The following is a 20,534-nucleotide window of genomic DNA, read 5'->3' on the forward strand; positions in this document are numbered from 1 at the left end:
ACTTCCAAGGTCAGGTCACTAAGGCAGACTTGTCCCAGTCACTCTGCCATCTTCAGTGTCTTCCCTACTTTCCCCCAGCCCCTCAACAGCCCACGTCACTGGCTGGTGAGGCCCAGGAATACGTCTGTCTCCACCTCCTGAGAGCTGGCACTGACAAGCATCTGCAACCATGCCTGGCTTTTTATGCGGGTGTGGGATTCGAACTCGGGCCCTCATTCTTGCACAGGTGCTTTATCTGCTAAGCTGTTTCCTCAGTCACTGTGTGACCTTGGAGGACAAACACTTCTTTCTGGATCCAGTGGTCACCCCCCACCCCAGCCTGCCCCTTCCCCATGGGTGGCATCAAGGACCAGTCCACACTGAGGTCGGACGAATCTTCCTTTAATACAAAGTTGGTTTATCTACATACAGGGGCAGCGCCCACTGCTTCTGCCCAAAAAACGGCACAGACAGAGCTGACCCGCTCTGCACTTGCTCCAGGGAGTCAGATGTCCCCAAGTGTCCTGCAGTCCCGGGGACCGGGTCCTCCAGCAGGGCACAGAGGCCACAAGTGGATGAGGATGCTCCTGGTGGCCAGGGCTGGATCAGTGTCCCTGCAGTCTGGCCCGAGTGCCCCCCAGCGTCACCCTCCATATCTGATATGTCTGAAGATTGATTGAAAAGAACCAAAAGGACTGAGTGTGCCACTCACACGGGGCTGAGGACAGGCCACGGGCTCAGCCCCACACTCACACTGACTGCCACAGGACAAGCTGACTGTGAAAAAATAGACCGCCCACGGAGGCGCGCATGGTGATCTTGTTTGTTTTTCCAAGTTTTGACCGGCACGATTTTTGTTTCTTCTTAAAAAAAAATGAGGAAAAAAAAATATACACTATTTAAAAAAAAATGAAAGAAATTAAATGTTGCCGATAGGCCGGCGGGGAGCACTGGCGGGGAGCTCAGCCCTGGGGAGCGGAGGCTGTGCCCCTCTTGGCTCCCCCCCCCCCAACCTCATTTGGAATCAGAAAGGAGTGAGGAATGTGCCGAGTTCGGAAGGCAGCAGCCGGCCCGTGACGCCGGGCTCCTCGTGCCCGCGGGGCCTGGGTCACATCTGGACACGTGGCACAGGGTCTGGCGTCGGGCAGGCCATGGCTTATGTTGCATAATGATCAAAGCTGCCCAGGTACTCCAGTGCCGCCTGGAAGCAGAACTGGTACTCATCCTGCAGGGCAGAGGGGAAACTGAGGCACCTGCTCCAGGAACTGAGGGTTTCCAAGGCAGAAGCAGAGTCCCCCCACCCCCCAGGGCCTGCAGCCTGGTCCTTCCCAGGCCTCTGTTGTGGAATATTATTTTAACTCTGAAAAGTGTTACATTTGTTCCTGCCCCTTTAACTATGTAAAGATACAGTGTTGCTGTCTCACTTTGCCTGCCTAAGGCACCCGATTCTCTAACACAAAACTGAACGGCCAATCACTGGGCGGCAGAGGAAGGGTAGGAGGAAGAATCTAGACTAGAGAGGAGAGAAGAGAGGCACACGCCCTGGGCCTGAAGCCTGAGGTGACCACCAGGCAGCCAGACTGGGAAGTGGTGAAAAGTAAGACGTGAAGAAGAAAGAGAGAGAAAGAGAGAGAGAGAGAGAGAGAGGGAGAGAGAGAGAGAGAAAAAGGCAAAAGCCCTGAGGCAAAATGAAGATGGAGAGAAACAGGTTAAGTTCTAAGAGCTAGTGGGACAAGCCCAAGCTAAGGCCGAGCCTTCATAATTAACAATAAGTCTGTGTCAAGAGTCGGGAGCTGGTTGGTGGCCCCCCATAAAAAGCATGGTATAGGCCTCAGTTTCCCCACCTGCACACAAATATCACTAGGCTCAAGACCTGTGATCCAGAGGCAGACACCTGATCAGCCCCAAGCCTGCAGGGCTGTGGAGCTGGGGTGAGGGGTGGAGAGGGAAACCGAGGCTCAGCATGCAGGGGTCTCGTGCATACCCCCATACCTCCGTCTGCACCATGGCGGGCCTCTGGGTCCGAAGCACCTTCACCGTCTGGAAAATGTCCACCACACCCTCGTAGCGCATCCTTTCTAGCACGATGCTCAGGGTGATGAACACGCCCGTCCTGCCCACTCCAGCACTGCAAGGGGGAATGTGCGGTCACACGGGCTCCAGCGCCTCCCCACGCTCCTGCTCCCCGTACTCCTGCTCCCCGTGCTCCTGCTCCCCGTCCCGGTCCCTCTGCGGTGCTCACCTGCAGTGCACCGAGATGGGCCCGTCCTGGCCGAACTGCTCCTTGGTCTTATGTACTTGGCCGATGAAGTCGATGAAGCCTTCGCCTGACTTGGGGGCACCCTGCTCCGGCCAGTCGGTGAACTGGAACTGTCGAACAGTGCGGGACTGGCCATCCTGGGGCGGGGGACCGACAGGACAGCCCGGTCACAAACCCCTTCCGCCATCTAATGGTGTCTTCTACACGATGTGATGATCATTGCCATGAGTCTTCGCCACCCAACATCCAAGATGCCACCTTCCGTGGACGCTGGGCACCCGCACAACTGATTGTGGCACAACCCCCAAAGCTTCCAGGGTCAAACCCGGTAATCACGGAAATCCACCATAGCTCCCAGCGGTGCCAAGCTGCTCCCACCTGCTGGAGACCTCTCCTGAACATGCCTGGCCGAATCCACCTCACCCCACAGCCTCTCGGTGGCTCTTCTTTCACTGAGTAACCGTCCTCAGCCACTCAAGGCTCAGCCTGGCTGGCATCAGCCCCAGGCCCTGGCCTCCATGCTCTCCTGGCATGGGCTGGGGGCCCTGCTCCCCCTCCCCATCTTATGATGTCTCTCACTGAACCTCAACCAGCACGCCCCCTTCCCCCTTCCTCCTGCCTCACGGGCCACAGAGCTGGACTTTCAATCCCGATGCTGTAGATTCAAGCCCAAGTCATCATATGCTTTACCCTCCCAGCTGTCCCGCCACTCACCCGGGCATCCGTGACCTTGAACTCACGTAGAATGTACTGCGGCATGTTGTACTCCGCCATCGGGTCCACCACGAAGTACTGGTAGCGGGCAGAGCGCTCAGCTGGCCAGTACTGGTGGCATTTCTCCTGTGGGGCGGAGGGCGGGTCAGTGTCATGGCCTGAGCCTCCCTGGCCGGCCCAGCGCACGCTCGCCGGCCGCCCGGCGCACTCACCCGGCCCATCTCTCGGAGCTTGCTGAGCATCACCACTATGGTGGAGTTATTTTCCCACAGGGCTCGCCAGAAGTCCTCCGTGGTCTCTGCCAGTGGCCCCTGAGTCGCAATGTAGGCTTTCTGCTGCCTGGGGGGGGGACGGACGGACGGGGCAAGCGTGGGGTCAGACACACATCCTCCATCCACTCTCCAAAGCCATCAGACATCTCAGCCAGAGTTCTCTCACCCCAGCCAGGACACCGTCCTCCCAGGAACTAGGGTTATAGACCGTGGAGCCCAGGGTGCTAGGGACCAGACTAGGGTCATCTGCAGAAGCAGCCAGTGCTCTAACCACTGAGCCGCCTCTCAGTCCCAGGCCAGACTTTAATTTCAGCTTGGTGCCATTGAGGGGGATCTGGGCTCTAACTCCCGCAATGACAAGGCCAGGCGTGGGACCATGGAGGAGGCTCAGTGGGCAGAGAGCTTGCTGCGCCTGTGAGGTCCCGAGTTCAATCCCTAGGGCTGGGGAGGTGGTGACAGAGGAGCCCTGGGGCCACTGCCCAGCCAGGATGGCGTCTGAGTGAGAACACCCCACAGGCTCAGGTCCCCAGCGGGTGGAACTGCTGGGGAAGTACCGGGGGGTCACTGAGGCGGGTTTGGGGGTTCAGCGGCTCAGGTCTCTCCCCCTCTCTGCCTCTAATTTGCAGGTAAGATGTGAGCTACTCTTCAGTGCCTTGCCTGCCTGCCGCCATGATGGCCCCTGCCTGACCCCCCAAACCCTGAGCCCCCAAAGTTTCTTCTGTAAGTCGTCCCAGTGTCTTATCACAGCCACAGGGCAGTAGCTAAGACAAACCCACTGGGCAAGTGTCAGTGCTGGGGAAATGCGCTCATGCAGGCCTGGGCCCGAAGGCGGGGCCAGTGCACCTGTAGCCGTCGATGAAGCTGGCATTGATGTAGTCCGAGCCCTCCACACCACGGATGGGCTGCAGGCAGACGCGGGAGCTCTCATACGGCAGGATGTTCACCAGGCGGTTCTTAAACTTGTTGCAAGGCAGGCTGGCGGTGATGAAGCGGGAAGTGTGCGCCTTGGAGCTGGCGAGCCTCTGTGGGCGAGAGGCGGGATGGCCAGGCGGCAAGGAGGGCAGGCACAGGGAGCGCCCCCTGCCCCGTCGGAGGACAGCTTGTGGGAGTCAGTTCCCCCGACCACCCGTGGGCCCTGGGGCTCACACACAGGTCGCCAGGCTTGGGCTGCGGGTGGTCACCTTGAACTCCAGCTCCATGCCCGTGACATGCTCGCCAGGCTCCACCTGGGCCAGCTTCTGGATGTAGGTGTAGAGGCTGCGCGCGGGGACCTCGGTATTGCCGCAGCCCACGGCCTCCAGCAGCGCCTCGTGGATGAAGCTGTACTGATCTTCCGTCTGCACCATGTAGTTCCGCTGCGAGCGCATGAGCGTCACGTGCCCGTACACGTCCACCGTCTTCTCCGTCTTGATCCGCTCCAGCATGGCGTCGATGACAATGAAGCAGCCGGTGCGGCCCACGCCCGCGCTGGGGTCAGATGCAACAGTCAGGACACGGGACGGGGACGGGGGTGGGGCACGGAGATGGAGGGGGACAGGGCGGACCCCGCTGTGCGCACCTGCAGTGGACCACGATGGGGCCAGCGTCGGGCGGGTTGCAGGTCTTGACTCTGCGCAGGAACGCCAGGAAGGGTGTGGGGTACTCGGGCACCCCATGGTCCGGCCACGCCGTGAACTGGAAATGGCGCACCTCCCGCTTCTCGCTTGAGCCGTTCTGGGGACCAGAGGGACAGCGCCTGTCACTGAGGGCTAAGTGCACTCCAGGACACCTCAGTCCACTCTTCCCTGCTTTAGGGGCTTTTACAGGGCGTCTGTCACTCACCGCACTGACCACAGCCTGGGGTCGCTCAGCTCCCCTCCCCCCCCCCACCCTCCTTCCCTTCCCCCAACATGCACCAGCCCAGTGCTCACTCAGGAGTCACCCACCCTGCTCCCAGGGCCTGCAGCTCCCTGAGTGTGGCCCTCCCATCTCCCCCACCCTCAGAGTCAAAGCAAGTCCGTGCCCTCCCTGCAGCTTGGACCTGCCCGCCCCTGCCCACCCTCTCCTGCCCTCCACATTCCAGTGCTGGGCTCCATCCTCTATCAGGCCTGGGACGCCCAGACCTCCTATGGCCCCTCCCATGACACCATGGCTATTCCTTCCCCTGCTCCACCAACAGTCACACCCATACACAGCGGAAGGACACTTGTGTCGTTGGTAGCTCAGGTCAGCATGCTTACGTGTGTGACTGCGCTCACAATGCTCCTTCCTGCCACATGATCACTCAACCACGTGGCAGGTGGTGTCATGGGCCCTAGGCACCTTATCCCCAACAAACACAAAGTAGACTGCATCTGTCTCAACAACTGGACCGAACAGATTTGGCTACACACCAAGAGCAGCCATCACTTAAGATGTACACAGACAGACAGATGACTGTGTCCCTCCCCATCAGGGCAGGGCTCCTGGGCGACAGAACCCAGGCACTTCAGGAGCAGGTGGGACCACGTTAGAGACACGGCTCGGCTGGCACGGCAGACCCTACACGTGGCAGCCAGGGCACGCCACGCTGCCAAGCCAGGGATCTGGGCTGGCCTTGTCCCACTGGGGCTGTCCACTGCTCACGTGGGCTTACGGGAGTGTTGCCGGTCTGGGACACACGCATTTTTCTGTGGAATGCCTCCCCTACCCAGGCCACACCTTGTGCAGGGAAAATGTCCTGATGCAGAAAGTGGCCAGCTCCATGGTGTCCAGCAGGGTGACCTGGATGAAGCCGTAAGTCTCCGTACCTCGGTTAGGCCAATACTGGTCACATTTGATCTGTGTCAGGATGAGTAGGGATGAGTTTAGGAGGCTTGGCCAGTGCCTCGGGAGCCACATGTGGGCAGGCGCAGGCCAGGCCTGCCGGTGGCGCCTCACCCGCGATTTCTCCTCCAGTCGCGTCATCATGACAACAGTGGCTGACCGCTGCTCCCACACCATCCTCCAGAAGTCCCCAAAGGTCTCGGGCAGGGGCCCCTGGGTGGCGATGTACGCGTTCTGCCGACGGTAGCCATCCACATAGTTGGCATTGATGTAATCACTACCCACGATGCCTGCAGCCGGGCAGGGTGCCAGGGACAGCTTTGTGGGGGCTGCCCAGCTCGTCCTCCGAACACCCAAGCACACTCTGTGGCCGCTGTGGGACGGCCCTCTGTGGCTCCGCTACACTGGCCCTGCAGCCACCTGGGCTGCATCTCTCTCCACCGGGCCCACTGCGGAGTCAGTCGCTCCTGCTTCCCACGCGTCTGTCGCTATGGCGCTCCGCCCCCAAACCGTGCCAACCCAGCAGACAGGCTGGCACAGGTAGGCAGATGCCCCCTACCTTCGAGGGGCTGCAGAATGACCCGAGAGTGGTCGTAGGCGATGACGTTGGCATAGCGGTTCTTGGGTTTGTTGGCCTCCAGGTTTGAATGTTCCCAGGTGAACTGCTGCCCGGGGTCGATGGACTACGGGGCAAGGGCGGGCTCAGGTATGGCAGGGTCGGGGTGCTGGGGCATCAGGTCAGGCGAGGCCCCGTAGTGACCCCAGCTTACCTCGTACTCCTGCGACAGCTTGAGGCTGTCATTGGCCTTGAGCCTCTCCGTGTGCTCTGCCATGTCTGCGATGGGGATGGGCGGGTGGCTGAGCATGCCTGTTGGGAGACGAGTGGGTTGTGGGATCAGTGGGCACAGGCCCGGAGGGCGAAGGCACCATGGTTAGAGGACAGCTGGGCAAGCCTGGGGTGGCGTCCCCACTGTCCCAGCTAGAGGATGAGGCCTGAGATGTCCTGGTCCCCGCCGGGGCTCCAAGGTCCCAATGTCTTGTGGCAGAGACAGAGACGTAGATTCAGCTGGTGCAGTTCAGAAACATGGTGCCTGGGGCGCTGCCCTTCCCAAGACCAGAGGGCAAAGAAGTCCTCCAGATGGGTGGTGCATGCTATGTGTGGTGTGATGGGCTGTCCCCAGTTTCCATGTGTACTGGAGGTGGCTGGGGTCTCACATCCTGGTGTGGAGATCCACTGGCCTCCAATCTGCATCCCAGGCCAGGAGACTGCAGGATGGTGGGCACCCCCAGCTGACCTGAGACCCTGAGAGACCCCTCAACTCCTTTGTGGCTGCCTGTCATCCAGCTGGGCAAAGTCACACCAGCCAGCCCAGGGCACGGAAACCAGGTCCCGCCCTGTGAGGTGCCAAGGCCAGGTGGGCAGTGGGCAGCACAGGCGCCAGGACAGGGGAAGCAAAGGGAAACATGACAGGAAGTGGGAACGGAGATGAGGACCCAAGAGACACCCCAGCTGAGGCCCAAGCCTACAGAGACAGCAAATTCACCATGGGGAGGAGGCGGTCATGGCAGCAGCTGCCTGTGGGGATTCACGGCGACAAGCTCTTCTTTAGCTCTGATTCTGAGATCTCAAAAACTCAGGCTCATCTGGCAGTGTACCCCTCCCTCACACCGACCTGGCTGGGGTCCCTATGGGGCAGGGACCTGGGAGATGGTAGATGCCAAGGGGTAGAGGACACATGGACCATGTCAGGAGCATTCCGGAAGACAAGTTATCTGTTAAATGCTGGGGGTTCTCACTAGAGTGTGAATGTCTGCTATGAGCTAGTTCAGAACAGAACCTTGGGGTGACATGAGGCCAGGCAATTGGGAGAACACGGATGTCAGCTAGACTCAGACTCAAAACCCTCGCTGGCTGGAGCTAGAGATGGGGTGGAGGGTGGAGAGAGAGAGAGAGAGAGAAAGAGAGAGAGAGAGAGAGAGAGAGAGAGAGAGAGAGAGAGAGAACGCACGCAGCAGTCCCAGGGTGCACTGCAGGGCAGCAGCCCTCAGGTGAAGAGGAGGCTGGCTACGCAGTGAGAAGCAGCTGAAGGCCGGATGGTGGGGCCTGGGGAAGTCTGCAGCCACCTCCCAAGGCCAGCGTGGAAAATGGCCAGGATGACCCCCCGAAACCCCACCCCCGAGGGCCATTATGGGGTACAAGACCTCCTGCCTGATCCGTTTTGTCTTGACTTTCAGGCTGCTTCAGAACTGGCCTCACTTGGCGATCATGACCCAGCTTGTTCAGCAGGTACAGGAGGCCCTGGCACAGCACCCTCACCCCAGCTGCCTCTGGCCCCAGGGTCAGTACACACCTGGCGTCTGGAAGTTGATACGCCTCATTTCCACAGGGTCCTTGGGGTGATGGGGGGCGAGGTCAGCGTTGTTTAGCAGGCATTTGGTCCGGGGCTCGGAGTCCTTGCGTTTACTTTGAGGAGAGCGAGATGGATGGCCCAGCGTCAACACGTGCCCCGCGCACAGTGTGCAGCACACTCAGGCGTGTGTGACCCAGGCAAGGAAGGGGCCATTTACACTGATTTACACTAATTTTATGGAGCCTTGATCCCAAACTGAGCCTCAATCTTGGTGTAGCCAAGCCCCAAATCCAGACGGAGGCTCAATCCCAGATAAACCCTGATTCTAGCTGGGGTCCAAATCAGGACTGAGCCCTGATCCCAGACCTTGCCATGAGCCCAGCTCCACCCACCATCACCCTCCTCAGACAGTCCTTACCTGTCGGGTTTGCTGTCCACGGGCGGGATGCAGGAGAGAGGAGAGGAGGGAACAGCAAGTGAGACTGTGCAGGTCAGGCAGTGCCCCATCTGTGACTACGGTGGCTTCGTGACCCTGCTGACCCCCAGGCCCTGGCAAGTGGGGCTTGCTGTTCTTGTCTGGACCCCACTCCGAGGAGGCTCACCACAGCTTTCTCTGGGGAAGGTGCGGTGGTCCCTCACCTAAGCAGCTACGCACCCCGCATGGCCACGCCCCTCACGCTGCCTGCCTCCCACCCCCACCGCCGGCCGCAGGGCTCACTTCTTGTACAGCAGGATTGCGATCACGATGCAGATGATGAAGACCACGGCCAGCACTGGCCCGATCACCCAGATCAGCCCCTCCTCGCCGTCCACGATGGGCTGGGGGTCTGGGTTGTCCAGCTGGAAGGGGTCTGAGAAAGGACTTGCTGCGAATGTCTGCAGGACAGGGGCAGGGGAGGGGCCGTCAGTGCTGGCCACAACTGCGGCCTGGCCCCTGACCCCGACCCCGACCCTCAGCTCCCTGACTCTGCTGCCGCCACTTTCAAGGCTTCTTTGGAGCACATGACGGGATCCCTTTTCTGCTGTGCTCCTACTCACCCTTCAAAGACCCTGCTCCGCTGTCCTTCCTTCCGAAGGATGAGCCCCTGGGAACCCCTCTGCCTCAAGGCCCTCCCTCTGTCCAGGCCTGACCAATTGGGAGCTGGTGAGGTCTATGCTTGGCTTCGGGGATCAACGGGTCAACCTCACTGAGAGGTGCCTTGTCCCTCAGCTCAGTGGGGTGACTGGGCCAAGCCGAAGTCCTCTGTCCTCCATCTCCACACCTACCCCAGGCTGGTGGTGAGGCCTAGCTGGGGTGCAGGCGCCGCCGCGGAGGACTTACAGGCTCGTTCTTCTGCAATACGGCAAGCACAAAGAGGACGTAGCGGTGGCCTGGCTCCAAGCCACGGTTGTCAAAGCCGCCATATTGTTTCTGGTTCCCAGGATGGAAGACAGCTGGCAGGGTGGAGAAGCGGGCGGCGATGTAGGGCCGGGGTACCTCCAGCTGGCGTGAGTGGCGCAGGCTGCGCCTCTGCAGCCGGGAGATGTCCTGGATGAGCTGTGGAGACAGTGGCATGGTGGCTCAGGGCTCCTGGGGCACCACAGCCTGGCCGTGTGCAGGCCTGGGGGTGGCGAGTGGGGTGTTGGCCTTACCTCCTCCAGATCCATGTCCTCGGGACTACCCAACAGGATTGGGAACTGGCCGCCACGAGACTTGCGCAGTGGGACCATCACAATAAAGTAGTTCCTGTGGGAGGGAGCGTCGGTGGCACCTGTCCCCAGCCCACGCAGCACCCACAGCTCCACATCCCGTTCTGGGCTACATGCCTTCTGCTAACTTCATGGTGTTCCAGCTCTTCAACTCCTACGTTTCCCTCAAAGCCCAAGTGTCAGCGCCCAAATACTCTTACACCCTTTCCCTGCTCCAGGCAGCACCTCTAGTTCCCTCTAGTTCCTCACTGGGGACTAATTAGCCCCCCTTCCCCCGCCTGGAAGCACAGAATCAATCCTTGCAGAGAGGGTCTAAGGTGCCCGATGAAAAGCCAGGCTTTGTGGGGACAGCCCCATGAGGTGGGCTCGTTGACCCGCATCCTCTCAGTGAGGAAATGGAGGTACGGAGACCGTGCACAGGCTGGTCTCAGTCACACAATGGGCTGACAGCTAGGGAAGGGTCATGAGGGAAGGGTGGGCGTACTGTACGGTCACAGGACTCTGGCCATCAGGCAGGTAGACCACGATGAAGCCGTCGTTGTCAGGCTTCGGGGCGACACTGGGTTTGCCGCTGAGCATGTTGAAGGCGGTCCTGGCAGTGACAGTCTGCTGCAGGCCGCCCAGGCTGCTGCCACGGTTGGTGAGCACGAAGTTATAGAAGGTGTGCGGCTTGAGGTGTGTGATCAGCTTCTTGGTTGTACGGCCGTCCACGTCTAGAGTGAGCCCGTTGTACTGGATCTGTGGGCGGAGCTGGCTCAGCGGAGGGGGTGGTGCTTGGAGCCTGTTGCCCTCAGCAGAGCCCCAACCTCGGAATGCTCAGAATGAGCTCAGTCTGCTCATCCTGACAACGGATCTTGACTGTGCTCCAGTCCTAGACTGAACTTCAGGTCCAACCTAAGCCTCGATCCCTGGTCAACCTTCAACCTTGGCTAAGCCCTGAAGCCAGCCTGAGGGCCGTCCCTAATGCTAAGCCCCAATCCTGGCTTCAGGTGGAGCCCCCAGCTGAGTACCAGTCTGGACTGAGCTGCAACCCAAGGTGAGTCCCATCGCCTACTGCGCCTCAATCCCAGGCAGAGGCCCAACAATGACCGAGCATCTCCAGTCTCAAACCTGATGGGGTCCCAGGCTCTTCCTGGACCCCAAACTGCGCCTCAGTCTCAAACTAAGAGGTGATTCCTGACTGATCCTAGACCGAGTGTCACTGAATCCCGACCTTGGTTGGCCTTGACTGCTGATGCCAGCCAGAGCCTGGATCTCTCTGTGACCCCGCCGTGGCTGCCGTACCTTATAGGGCGTGGGCGAGTTGTAGTTGTCAGGAAACTCCCAGCTCAGCAGCACCGATGTCTTCATGATCATCTTCACCTTGAAGTTCTTGGGGGAGACTGCAGGCGGCGGCAAACGGAGGAGAGAGAAAAGAGAGGCCCAGTGAGCGCCAGCGAGGGCTGAGGGGCGCGTGGGGCGGCCCCTGTCGTCCCTGCGGTCCGCTGTGCCCTCGGCCTTCCTGCCTGGCCCGGCCCTGCCTGCCCTGTCCCCAGTGCCTGCTGCTGCAGAGTTGGCGCTGCTGCTGAAGCTGCTGAAGCTGCTGAAGCTGCTGCTGCTGCTGCGGAGAGAAGCGGGGGGGCGTGGCCGCCATGGGCGTGGCCGCCGAGCCGCATCCCACCTGTGCAGACCGGAGCCTCCGGCGCCTGGGCTGAGTCCGCGGAGGCCGAGACTTACCTGCGGGGAGGAGTGGGCCGGGAGCCGGGCGGCGCCTACCTGGGTCCCGCGCGAGCCTGTAGCGCAGCGGGGGTGAGAAGGGGCCCGGGCCGCGGCGCGTGTGCGCGCGCACACGCAGCTCGTAGGCCGTCTCCGGCCGCAGCCCTTGCAGCGTGAGCGCCGTCTCGGCCCCCGGCTCGGCCGCAGCCGCCAGCTCGGTCTCGGTCGCGGGCCCCGGGGCGCCGGCCTCCCGCACGGACACCGTGTACTTGACGATAGCGCCGTTGCGCTCGGCGGGCACCGGCGGCAGCCAGCGCAGCAGCACGGAGCCTGCGGACGCGTTGCCCGCGGCGCCCAGGATCTGTGGGAAGCCTCGCGGGGCGTCCTCGGGGATGCTCAGTGCCGCCGCCGCCTCCTCGCCCAGCCCCGCGCGACCGCGCGCCGCCAGCCGGAACACGTAGGTGGCGCCCTTGTGCGCAGGCGCTGCGAACCGCCGCTCCCACGCCGCTAACTCCAGCGTGGCCGGGGCCGTGTCTTCACGCCCGAACTGCAGGCGGTAGCCGAGCACGGGGTCCTCAGCCACGTCCGCGGGGGGTTCCCAGCGCGCCAGCAGGCTGCCCTCGGGGGTCTGCTGCACCGACAGGGTGGGGCGGCCCAGCACTAGGGAGAGAGAAGGTCAGCTGCCCAGCGGCCAGAGCCAGCCCCGCACTCAGCACCCCCCTTGACCACCAGCTCCCCACTGGGGGGTTCCAGGCAAGGCCCCACCTTCACCAGGCCTCTATCCCTTAGGGTCTAGTTTTTACAGGAAGGACTTCTTTTAAGCTAAGGCTTGGATTCCAGGGGGTGCACGAGAACATCTTTGGGGCATGCTTTCAGCACTGGAAGCCTGACCCCCACATTGCAGCTGAGAGACAGCCAAATGAGTAGGGTCCAGGCAGAGGGCATAACCAGGGCAGAGATGGGCCCACCGGTCTGGTGTATCTTTAACTACATAGGCTTGAGAATCATGGGAACTGCGCTGGGCCTTGTGGAGCCAAAGGGAGTGCAGTGGGTAGTCTTGTACCTGCTCCCTTGGTCACCACCACCTTCGGCTTGCTGCGGGCACCATCGCCTTTCATGGTGTATGCGGCTACTGTGATAGAGTAAGCAGTCTCAGGCTGTAGGTCCGTGATCACCATTTCCTGTGGATGGCGACCGGGAGGCGGTCAGCAATGGGGCAGGCTCTGCCCAGCCTCTCCCCTTAGACACAGGGGAGACAGATGCCTCTAGTTCACAGGCAGACATGCTGGTGAGCGCATGCACAGGCCACAGCATGCAGTGCCCACACTCCTGCCAACACACACACCCTGAGCCATGCTGTCACCACCAGGTCCCCAGCGCCTGTTCTCATGGCAGTAGCCACAGAGTACTCTGAGCAGCCATCCTCTGCCCAAGGCCCTACAGCCCACCAGGCCCTGCTCCCCACCCCCTCTTACTCCCTCCCAGAACCCCACAGGGCTTTCTGGGTGCTCCTCTAACATCCTAGGCCCCATCCTGCCCCAGGGCCTTTGCATGGCTTGGCCTCCCTCTGAGCCCACTGGATTATTAAAGATGCCCACAACCAACTTGAGAAATTCAAGTCACACTATCTGGAATTTTTTTTTTTTTTTTTTTTTTGGTTTTTCGAGACAGGGTTTCTCTGTGTAGCTTTGGAGCCTTTCCTGGATCTCGCTCTGTAGACCAGGCTGGCCTTGAACTCAGAGATCCGCCTGCCTCTGCCTCCCGAGTGCTAGGATTAAAGGCGTGCTCCACCACCGCCTGGCACTATCTGGAATTTTGAAAACCAGTTATGAAACACAGCATCAAATGCCAAGATGTAAACTACAGACTTAAAGTCAACACAGAAGGCAGAGGCTGACGTCAGAGGTGCCGGAGGGAGGCCTGTGTCAGAGACAACCCCCAGCAGCAAGCCGCACTGTGCGGACTGCCCCGTGCCCGGGGCTCTCCCTATACAGGTGACCATGGGGTGCCATGCTGGGGTGCAGTTTGTTCACACATTGGGTCCTGTTGCCCCCGACACACCCCCTTCCTGGGGACTCTGGGCAGCCTTGGTCACCACCCCATTCTGAGCCCACAGCACAGGGCCTGTAGACTCTACAGTGGTGACCGACATGTCTTGTCTCACACACACACACACACACACACACACACACACACACACACACACACACGGCATGCCTGGCAGCTCAGTCCTCAGGAGCACAGGAGTGGGGAGGGGACAGAAACACAGGCAGGGGGGACAGAGGGCCTCCCCTGGGGCCCAAGCAGGTCAGTGGCAACTTTAGACCTTACTCAGAGCCCTTGTTTCCTGTCTCTGGACTGAGAGCAGCCCAGAGACAGGCAGTGCCTTGCCTGAGGACACACAGCCGTTCCTCTCTGCTCTGGTGTGGCAGGCGGCCTGACAGCTGTCCTTCCCCACCCAGGGTCCATCAGACGCTACAGAGGGCATGTGGAGGGCACGGGAAGGGACCTGGGGACCACAGGCGTGCAGACCACACAGTGCGGACGGCAGGCTGGACCCGGAGACTACTTACGTATTCGGCTGTGTCGTCCATCTCCCACTGAGCGGGAGGCGGGGGCACAGGAGAGAGGAGGCATGTGAGAGGGGGACCAGCAGCAGAGTGGGGAGCAGAGGAGACAGTGCCCAGGTACCCCTGCCACCCCAGCCGTGCCCGCCCACCTGGGCATCTGCCAGCATGATGTCCTTGATGCGCGGTGGCCCGCGGGCCTCGGCGCCTTCCATGCGTACATAGTGGACCTGGTAGCCGCGGATCTGCCCGTGCTGCCGGCCGGGCGTGGGTGAGCGCCACAGCACTCGGATGGCCGTGGCGTTGAGCGCCTCCGCCTCCACCTTCCGCGGGGGCGCGCTGGGCACTGGCGGGCAGGAGGGGGGCGGCGGGGCTGTTACCGGGGCGCCAGGCCCTGCCCCAGGCCAGGATACTGGGCAGCTGCTGGCCCGGGAGGGCATGGCCCCCTCCACCCCCTACGTTCCCAGGACCTGCTGCTGCACAACACAAGGACCCACCGCGGTCCCCTCTCCAAGGCCCCATTCTTAGTACTTGTCACCCTCTGAACGATACACATCTCTGCAGTCTACAGATAGGGAACTGAGCCTGGAAAACGGAATCCGGGATCCCAGGTGATCACAAAGCTGGGACACTCTAGGCAGGCAGTCCGGACGCATCCACCCTAGTCGGCTAGGCTGGGATCTTTTTCTCAGTTTGTTATCAGGCCCAAAGCCTCCCTCCCTCCCCGCACGGGGCACTGGCAGCGCTGGTCCCACGGTGCCCGATGCCGGCACCTAGCTTGTAGCTCACACTAGCCTGTCACATGGCTTTCCCGCTTCAAGCTGCCTGGACTGTTAACAGGCCACCGTGGGTGTATGCTGGTGAAGGTGGCCGCCTGCCTCCAGGCAGATGATGCAGGGCCACCGAGAGTCTAAAACTCGGGTTAAGGAGGCCACCGCGGAGGCGCCCCTGGGGTGGAGGGCGCCCCGGCTCCGGCCACCTGGGGCGAGGCCCCCGGAGGTAGGTACGGCTGGCTCCTGGCTTCCTGGCTCCCGCTCTGACCCCAGCCCGCGGGCGGGCGCAGCCCTGGGTCCGGCCAGGGCAGGTGCTTACCGTCTTCGTCGGTGCGGACGACCACGGGCGAGCTCTCGGGCCCTGGTCCCACCTCTGTGTAAGCCACGGCGGTGACACGGTACTCCGTCCATTTCTCCAAAGCTTCCAGAAGGATCTGAGTGGTGGTCGGGGGTATGTTGTTCACCTCCTTGGGGTCCGGGTCCTCTGAGCCCAGCGGTCGGTAGCGGACGCTGTAGCCCACCAGGGCCCCGTTGTGAGTTTCTGGCGGTGGCGGGCGCCAACTTACCAATATGGCCGTGGAGCGCAAGCTGGTGCACTTAACGTCTTGAGGGGGGGCTGACGGTTCTATTGGGAAGAGCGTGGGGGCGGGGAGGTGGGATGGGCAGGGAGGGCGGGGACAGAAGATGGGAAAGAGAAAATAAAAAGATGATAACAAAACAGAACGAACCAAAGAGAAATCGAACCCAAAAGAAGCGGGTGTCAATCAAAGGTGAGATGGGTAGGTGGGCGGGGCCGGGAGGGCTGGCCAAGAAGGGCTGCGCTAGCTGTGGGAAGGTGACTGCCGGGTGCACAGTAGGTCTCCAGCCTGAGACAACGGGGGTGGTGACGGCTCTGGCCACTGGGCTCCACTCTGTGCCTGAGACCCACTGTGTGTCATCAGAGACCTACTGTGTCATCAGAGACCTACTGTGTGTCATCAGAGACCCACTGTGTCATCAGAGACCTACTGTGTGTCATCAAAGACGTACTGTGTCATCAGAGATGTACTGTGTGTCATCAGAGACCTACTGTGTGTCATCAGAGATGTACTGTGTCATCAGAGACCTACTGTGTGTCATCAGAGACGTACTGTGTCATCAGAGACCTACTGTGTGTCATCAAAGACGTACTGTGTCATCAGAGACGTACTGTGTGTCATCAGAGACGTACTGTGTGTCATCAGAGACCCACTGTGTCATCAGAGACCCACTGTGTCATCAGAGACCCACTGTGTCATCAGAGACCCACTGTGTGTCATCAGAGACGTACTGTGTCATCAGAGACCCACTGTGTCATCAGAGACCCACTGTGTGTCATCAGAGACCCACTGTGTCATCAGAGACGTACTGTGTGTCATCAGAGACGTACTGTGTCATCAGAGACCCACTGTGTCATCAGAGACCCACTGTGTGTCATCAGAGACCCACTGTGTCATCAGAGACCTACTGTGTGTCATCAGAGATGTACTGTGTCATCAGAGACCTACTGTGTGTCATCAGAGACGTACTGTGTGTCATCAGAGACCTACTGTGTGTCATCAGAGACGTACTGTGTGTTATCAGAGACCTACTGTGTCATCAGACCCACTGTGTGTCATCAGATACCCACTCAGTGCCTGAGACCTACTGTGTGTCATCAGACCCACTGTGTGTCATCAGACCCACTGTGTGTCATCAGACCCACTGTGTGTCATCAGATACCCACTCAGTGCCTGAGACCCACTGTGTGTCATCAGAGACCCACTGTGTGTCATCAGAGACCCACTGTGTGTCATCAGATAGATACCCACTGTGTTATCAGAGACCCACTGTGTGTCATCAGATACCTACTGTGTGTCATCAGACCCACAGTGTGTCATCAGAGACCCACTGTGTCATCAGATAGATAACCACTGTGTGTCATCAGATAGATAACCACTGTGTGTCATCAGATACCTACTGTGTGTCATCAGATACCCACTGTGTGTCATCAGATAGATACCTGCTGAGGGTCATCAGATACCTACTGTGTGTCATCAGAGACCTACTGTGTGTCATGAATTTAATACATGCTTCATAGGATATAGAAAGCAGTTATTGAGCACCTACTTTGTGAATGGCACCATGACAAAGGAAACCACAATAGAAGCCTCACATACTAAGGACCTACTGTGTACCAGTTACTTGCCACAGACTTTCCATAATAGGAAAATCATTTTTCCAGACTCCTACTCTGTGCCTGGCACCACAAGAGGAATCATACTAAACACCTACTGTTTGCTAGGACACTTCTCATGTCCTTCAGAGAATGGCAGAAGCCTATTTCTTGCAAACCTACTTCGGGCCAAGCACATGCAGGGAACTCCATACACAAAGGGATGTGCTTAGCCGGACACCTGCTGCGTGCCAGGCACCATGACAAGGACTGGAGCTGACGCTCCAAAAACTGCGCACCTACTATGTCCCAGGTACCCCATAAGGGCTTCAAAGAATGGGAGCAAAATCACCTACTGCCTCCATACCTACTATGTGCTGGGTGCCATACCAAGTGGGGAAAAGGTTCATGTTATGTGCAAGGTGTCTGACAGGGCTTCATAGAGTAAAATGTGCCATACTGATGGTCTACTGTGTGCTGGGTATTGGTCAAGGGGGTCAGCAATCAGATAGCAGGGTCCTGCTATGCTCAAGATATCACGCCAAGGTGTCTTAGACAACAGCAGATTTCCTTATTCCTTGAACACCTACTGCATGCCTTGCATGGTGCTCAAGTAATTTAGGGTTAAAAATACAGTGGTTAAATATTCTTAGGGCTCATCTAGTACTTGAGCCCTGAGGCCATCCCAAAAGGCAACTCCAGATACCACCGTCCTCTTGGCCTTGCTCAAAAATGGGTGTCCTGAGCACCTAATGTGTGCCTGGTTACATGTCAGGTGCTTTACAAAGTAAGAACAGAGGTGCTGCACATACCCTATGAGACACGTACTATATGCTGGGCACTGGTCCCTGAATACTGAGCACCCATTGTGTGCCAGGGCAGCAGGCTAGCAGCCCTTACAGGGTAAACACTTACCTAGGTGGTAGGTATTGTGCATTGGTTATAGATCAGAAAGTCAGACTGCAAAAGGTAAATCACCTACTGTGCACCAGTACTGTGCTAGGAGCTCTACTGAAAAGAAGGCTCCATACTTTATTTACCTACTGTGTGTGAGGCACTGGACCATGGACTCTATAGAATATCAAGAACTCTTACATATTAAGCACCTACTGTGAGCTGGACACTGAGCTAATATATCAAATACCTACAGTGTGCCAAGCACTGGGCTGGTAATATCCATACATTAAACACTTACTGTATACTAGGCACTGACTGGGCTTAACAGTGACCACACAATAAATTCCTACTATGTGTCATGTATTACACCAGAGGCTTTACTGAGAAACAAGAACAATCTACACATGTTAAATACCTACTATGTGGGCACTGGACTAACGCCTCACACTAATTAAACACCCACTGTATGCCAGACACTGGAGTAATTGTCTCCATATACTTAATGCCTACTATGTGTCAGATGCTGGGTTATTATACCCCGTGAAACATTAAGAGCTCTCATCTATTAGGCACCTACTGTGTGTCAGGTACTATTAGGGGCTTTAGCTTAAGCACCTATGGTGTGCCACTCCAGGTTGTAGGGACTTTATTAAATCGAGTTCTAGTGTCCACATATGAAGCACCTCCTGTGCATCAGGTGTCATGATCTGACACTAGAAATTTTCAGTGCCAGGATCCTGGCAGGGACTGCTCTGAGCAACCCTGAGCCACGACGTTCCTTCTCAAACTAACAAGGTGCGGACATGAGCACCTGCTGCGTGCCAGACAGCAAGCCCACTTCCTGACAGCAAGCGGCCTCAGTGCTTACTGTACAGAGAGGCTGCAGAACCGTCAGAGCCCTGAGTGCTAGGGACCTACTGTGCATCCAGCATCTGACTTAGCTTGTCCCCTTGGTTGATGGCTTTCATTTTGAGTATGTCTTGATCCGTGTCTAAACTTCAGACAACCCTTAAGGAGCGCCTACTATCTATCTGTTGGGCAGGACATCAGGACTTGGCTCTCAATGGCATGCCTACTGCATACATCAAGGGTCCTGGGGAACATTTGTAGCCCTACAGTGGGCCAGAGGCTAGCCTGTGGAAATTATTGATATAATATATGCCATGTACCTACTGTGCACCCAGCACCCAATGCCTTTTTGGGGCTTGAAATGGGTCCTAACACTGGCTCTCTGTGGCCTGGTCTGCTGGATATGAGGGAAGCTCCTACACAGGACCCACAGACACTCAGTCATCACTCTTTGAACCCTGCCTCAGGCCACAGACAGGAAACGCAGCTCCAAAGCCCACTGATCTGGCTGCTGGGGTCGGCCGTGCACCTCCTAGGTGTCAGACTGCACTCTGTGTACTTATGCATTAGCTCTAACCCTCCTGGAAGCCCAGGGGCAGATCTCATTTTGCAGGCGGTGAAAACAGTCTCAGAACGATCAGGTGCCAACTCAGAGCCCATACACACGGCAGGTTCAGATTCAGGCTCAGTTATGGTGGTCTGGCCTTGAGCTGGAGCACAGACCGCAGCCTGTGCAGGTGGCAGACAGGCGGCTCACGGACCTGCACCTGCATGCACTCTGCTCTGGCTCGCTGGGCATGCCTAAGTCTGGCATCTAGTCAGTGATGCTGTGTGCACTCCTGACCTTCCACGCTAGGACCTAGAATCAACCACAGCTTCGTCCTCAAAGATGGTGGCTGCTGTGGGCCCGGGAATGACCTCCAGCTCCCCTTCCTGAAAACTGGACAGTAGCCATGGGACGGAGTAGGGCCCATTTCTTGACCAGTCACCCCAATCCAAAGTGCCCGGGGTGGGGGGTGGGAAGTCAAGCAGGGGTGATGGACACAAAATAAGCCACTGGGGGATGTGCTGGAAGGTTGCTTCCGCTGCGAACAGGAGGAAGATAAGGTGGTAAAACCAAACCAAAATAATAAAACAAGAAGTGAGGGTGATGGTGGCGATGATGGAAAAAATCATAAAAGAAAGACAGACAGACAGACAGACGCCTCGCAGAGACGCCTGGTCTTTACCTACCTTCCACTTCTTCAAGCGCTAACTTAACAGACTTTCTTACGAGAGGGAGCGGCGCCGGGTACAAGGCTATGAGCTCTGGGTGGCCCATGGTCAGGAGAACCACTCTGCCGCTCCTGGCTGGCGGGGACGGCGGGGTCTGGGGACACCCGCAGTGGCCAGCAGGCAGACCTGCACCTACCCTTGACAGGGCCTAATGAGCCCACAGCCCCGGGGACACGCCTGGCCCTGGGTCTCGGGGTGAGAAGTGGGGAGCCTGCTCCCCCACTCCCTGTCCTGGGCCGCCCTGGAACGCACATGG

At 58.7% G+C, this 20,534-nt stretch overlaps 1 protein-coding gene across 9 annotated transcripts in view; it reads right to left on the bottom strand.

Annotated features, from left to right (window-relative positions):
• Window positions 1-851: 851 nt before the first annotated feature.
• The window catches only part of Ptprs (protein tyrosine phosphatase receptor type S), a 47,747-nt gene continuing 28,064 nt past the window's right edge, over window positions 852-20,534 (bottom strand). For 3 of the 9 annotated variants that reach the window (XM_036170610.1, XM_036170604.1, XM_036170611.1), the window contains 24 exons: window positions 15,404-15,709; window positions 14,464-14,657; window positions 14,318-14,344; window positions 12,808-12,925; window positions 11,805-12,404; window positions 11,334-11,431; window positions 10,534-10,787; window positions 9,993-10,086; window positions 9,682-9,897; window positions 9,079-9,236; window positions 8,779-8,790; window positions 8,361-8,473; window positions 6,780-6,877; window positions 6,569-6,692; window positions 6,124-6,299; window positions 5,905-6,024; window positions 4,784-4,938; window positions 4,407-4,692; window positions 4,069-4,247; window positions 3,166-3,292; window positions 2,954-3,079; window positions 2,222-2,376; window positions 1,972-2,107; window positions 852-1,204 (listed from right to left, as the gene is read on the bottom strand). In XM_036170610.1, coding sequence (XP_036026503.1) covers window positions 1,136-1,204; window positions 1,972-2,107; window positions 2,222-2,376; window positions 2,954-3,079; window positions 3,166-3,292; window positions 4,069-4,247; window positions 4,407-4,692; window positions 4,784-4,938; window positions 5,905-6,024; window positions 6,124-6,299; window positions 6,569-6,692; window positions 6,780-6,877; window positions 8,361-8,473; window positions 8,779-8,790; window positions 9,079-9,236; window positions 9,682-9,897; window positions 9,993-10,086; window positions 10,534-10,787; window positions 11,334-11,431; window positions 11,805-12,404; window positions 12,808-12,925; window positions 14,318-14,344; window positions 14,464-14,657; window positions 15,404-15,709 — 3,941 coding nt within the window. In that variant the 3' untranslated portion in view covers window positions 852-1,135. The remainder of the gene's footprint in view (window positions 1,205-1,971; window positions 2,108-2,221; window positions 2,377-2,953; window positions 3,080-3,165; window positions 3,293-4,068; window positions 4,248-4,406; window positions 4,693-4,783; window positions 4,939-5,904; window positions 6,025-6,123; window positions 6,300-6,568; window positions 6,693-6,779; window positions 6,878-8,360; window positions 8,474-8,778; window positions 8,791-9,078; window positions 9,237-9,681; window positions 9,898-9,992; window positions 10,087-10,533; window positions 10,788-11,333; window positions 11,432-11,804; window positions 12,405-12,807; window positions 12,926-14,317; window positions 14,345-14,463; window positions 14,658-15,403; window positions 15,710-20,534) is intronic. The other 6 variants (XM_036170606.1, XM_036170605.1, XM_036170613.1 and 3 more) reach the window with 4 other exon arrangements.

Source organism: Onychomys torridus, chromosome 21 (genome assembly GCF_903995425.1).
Source record: "Onychomys torridus chromosome 21, mOncTor1.1, whole genome shotgun sequence".
NCBI lineage: Eukaryota > Metazoa > Chordata > Mammalia > Rodentia > Cricetidae > Onychomys > Onychomys torridus.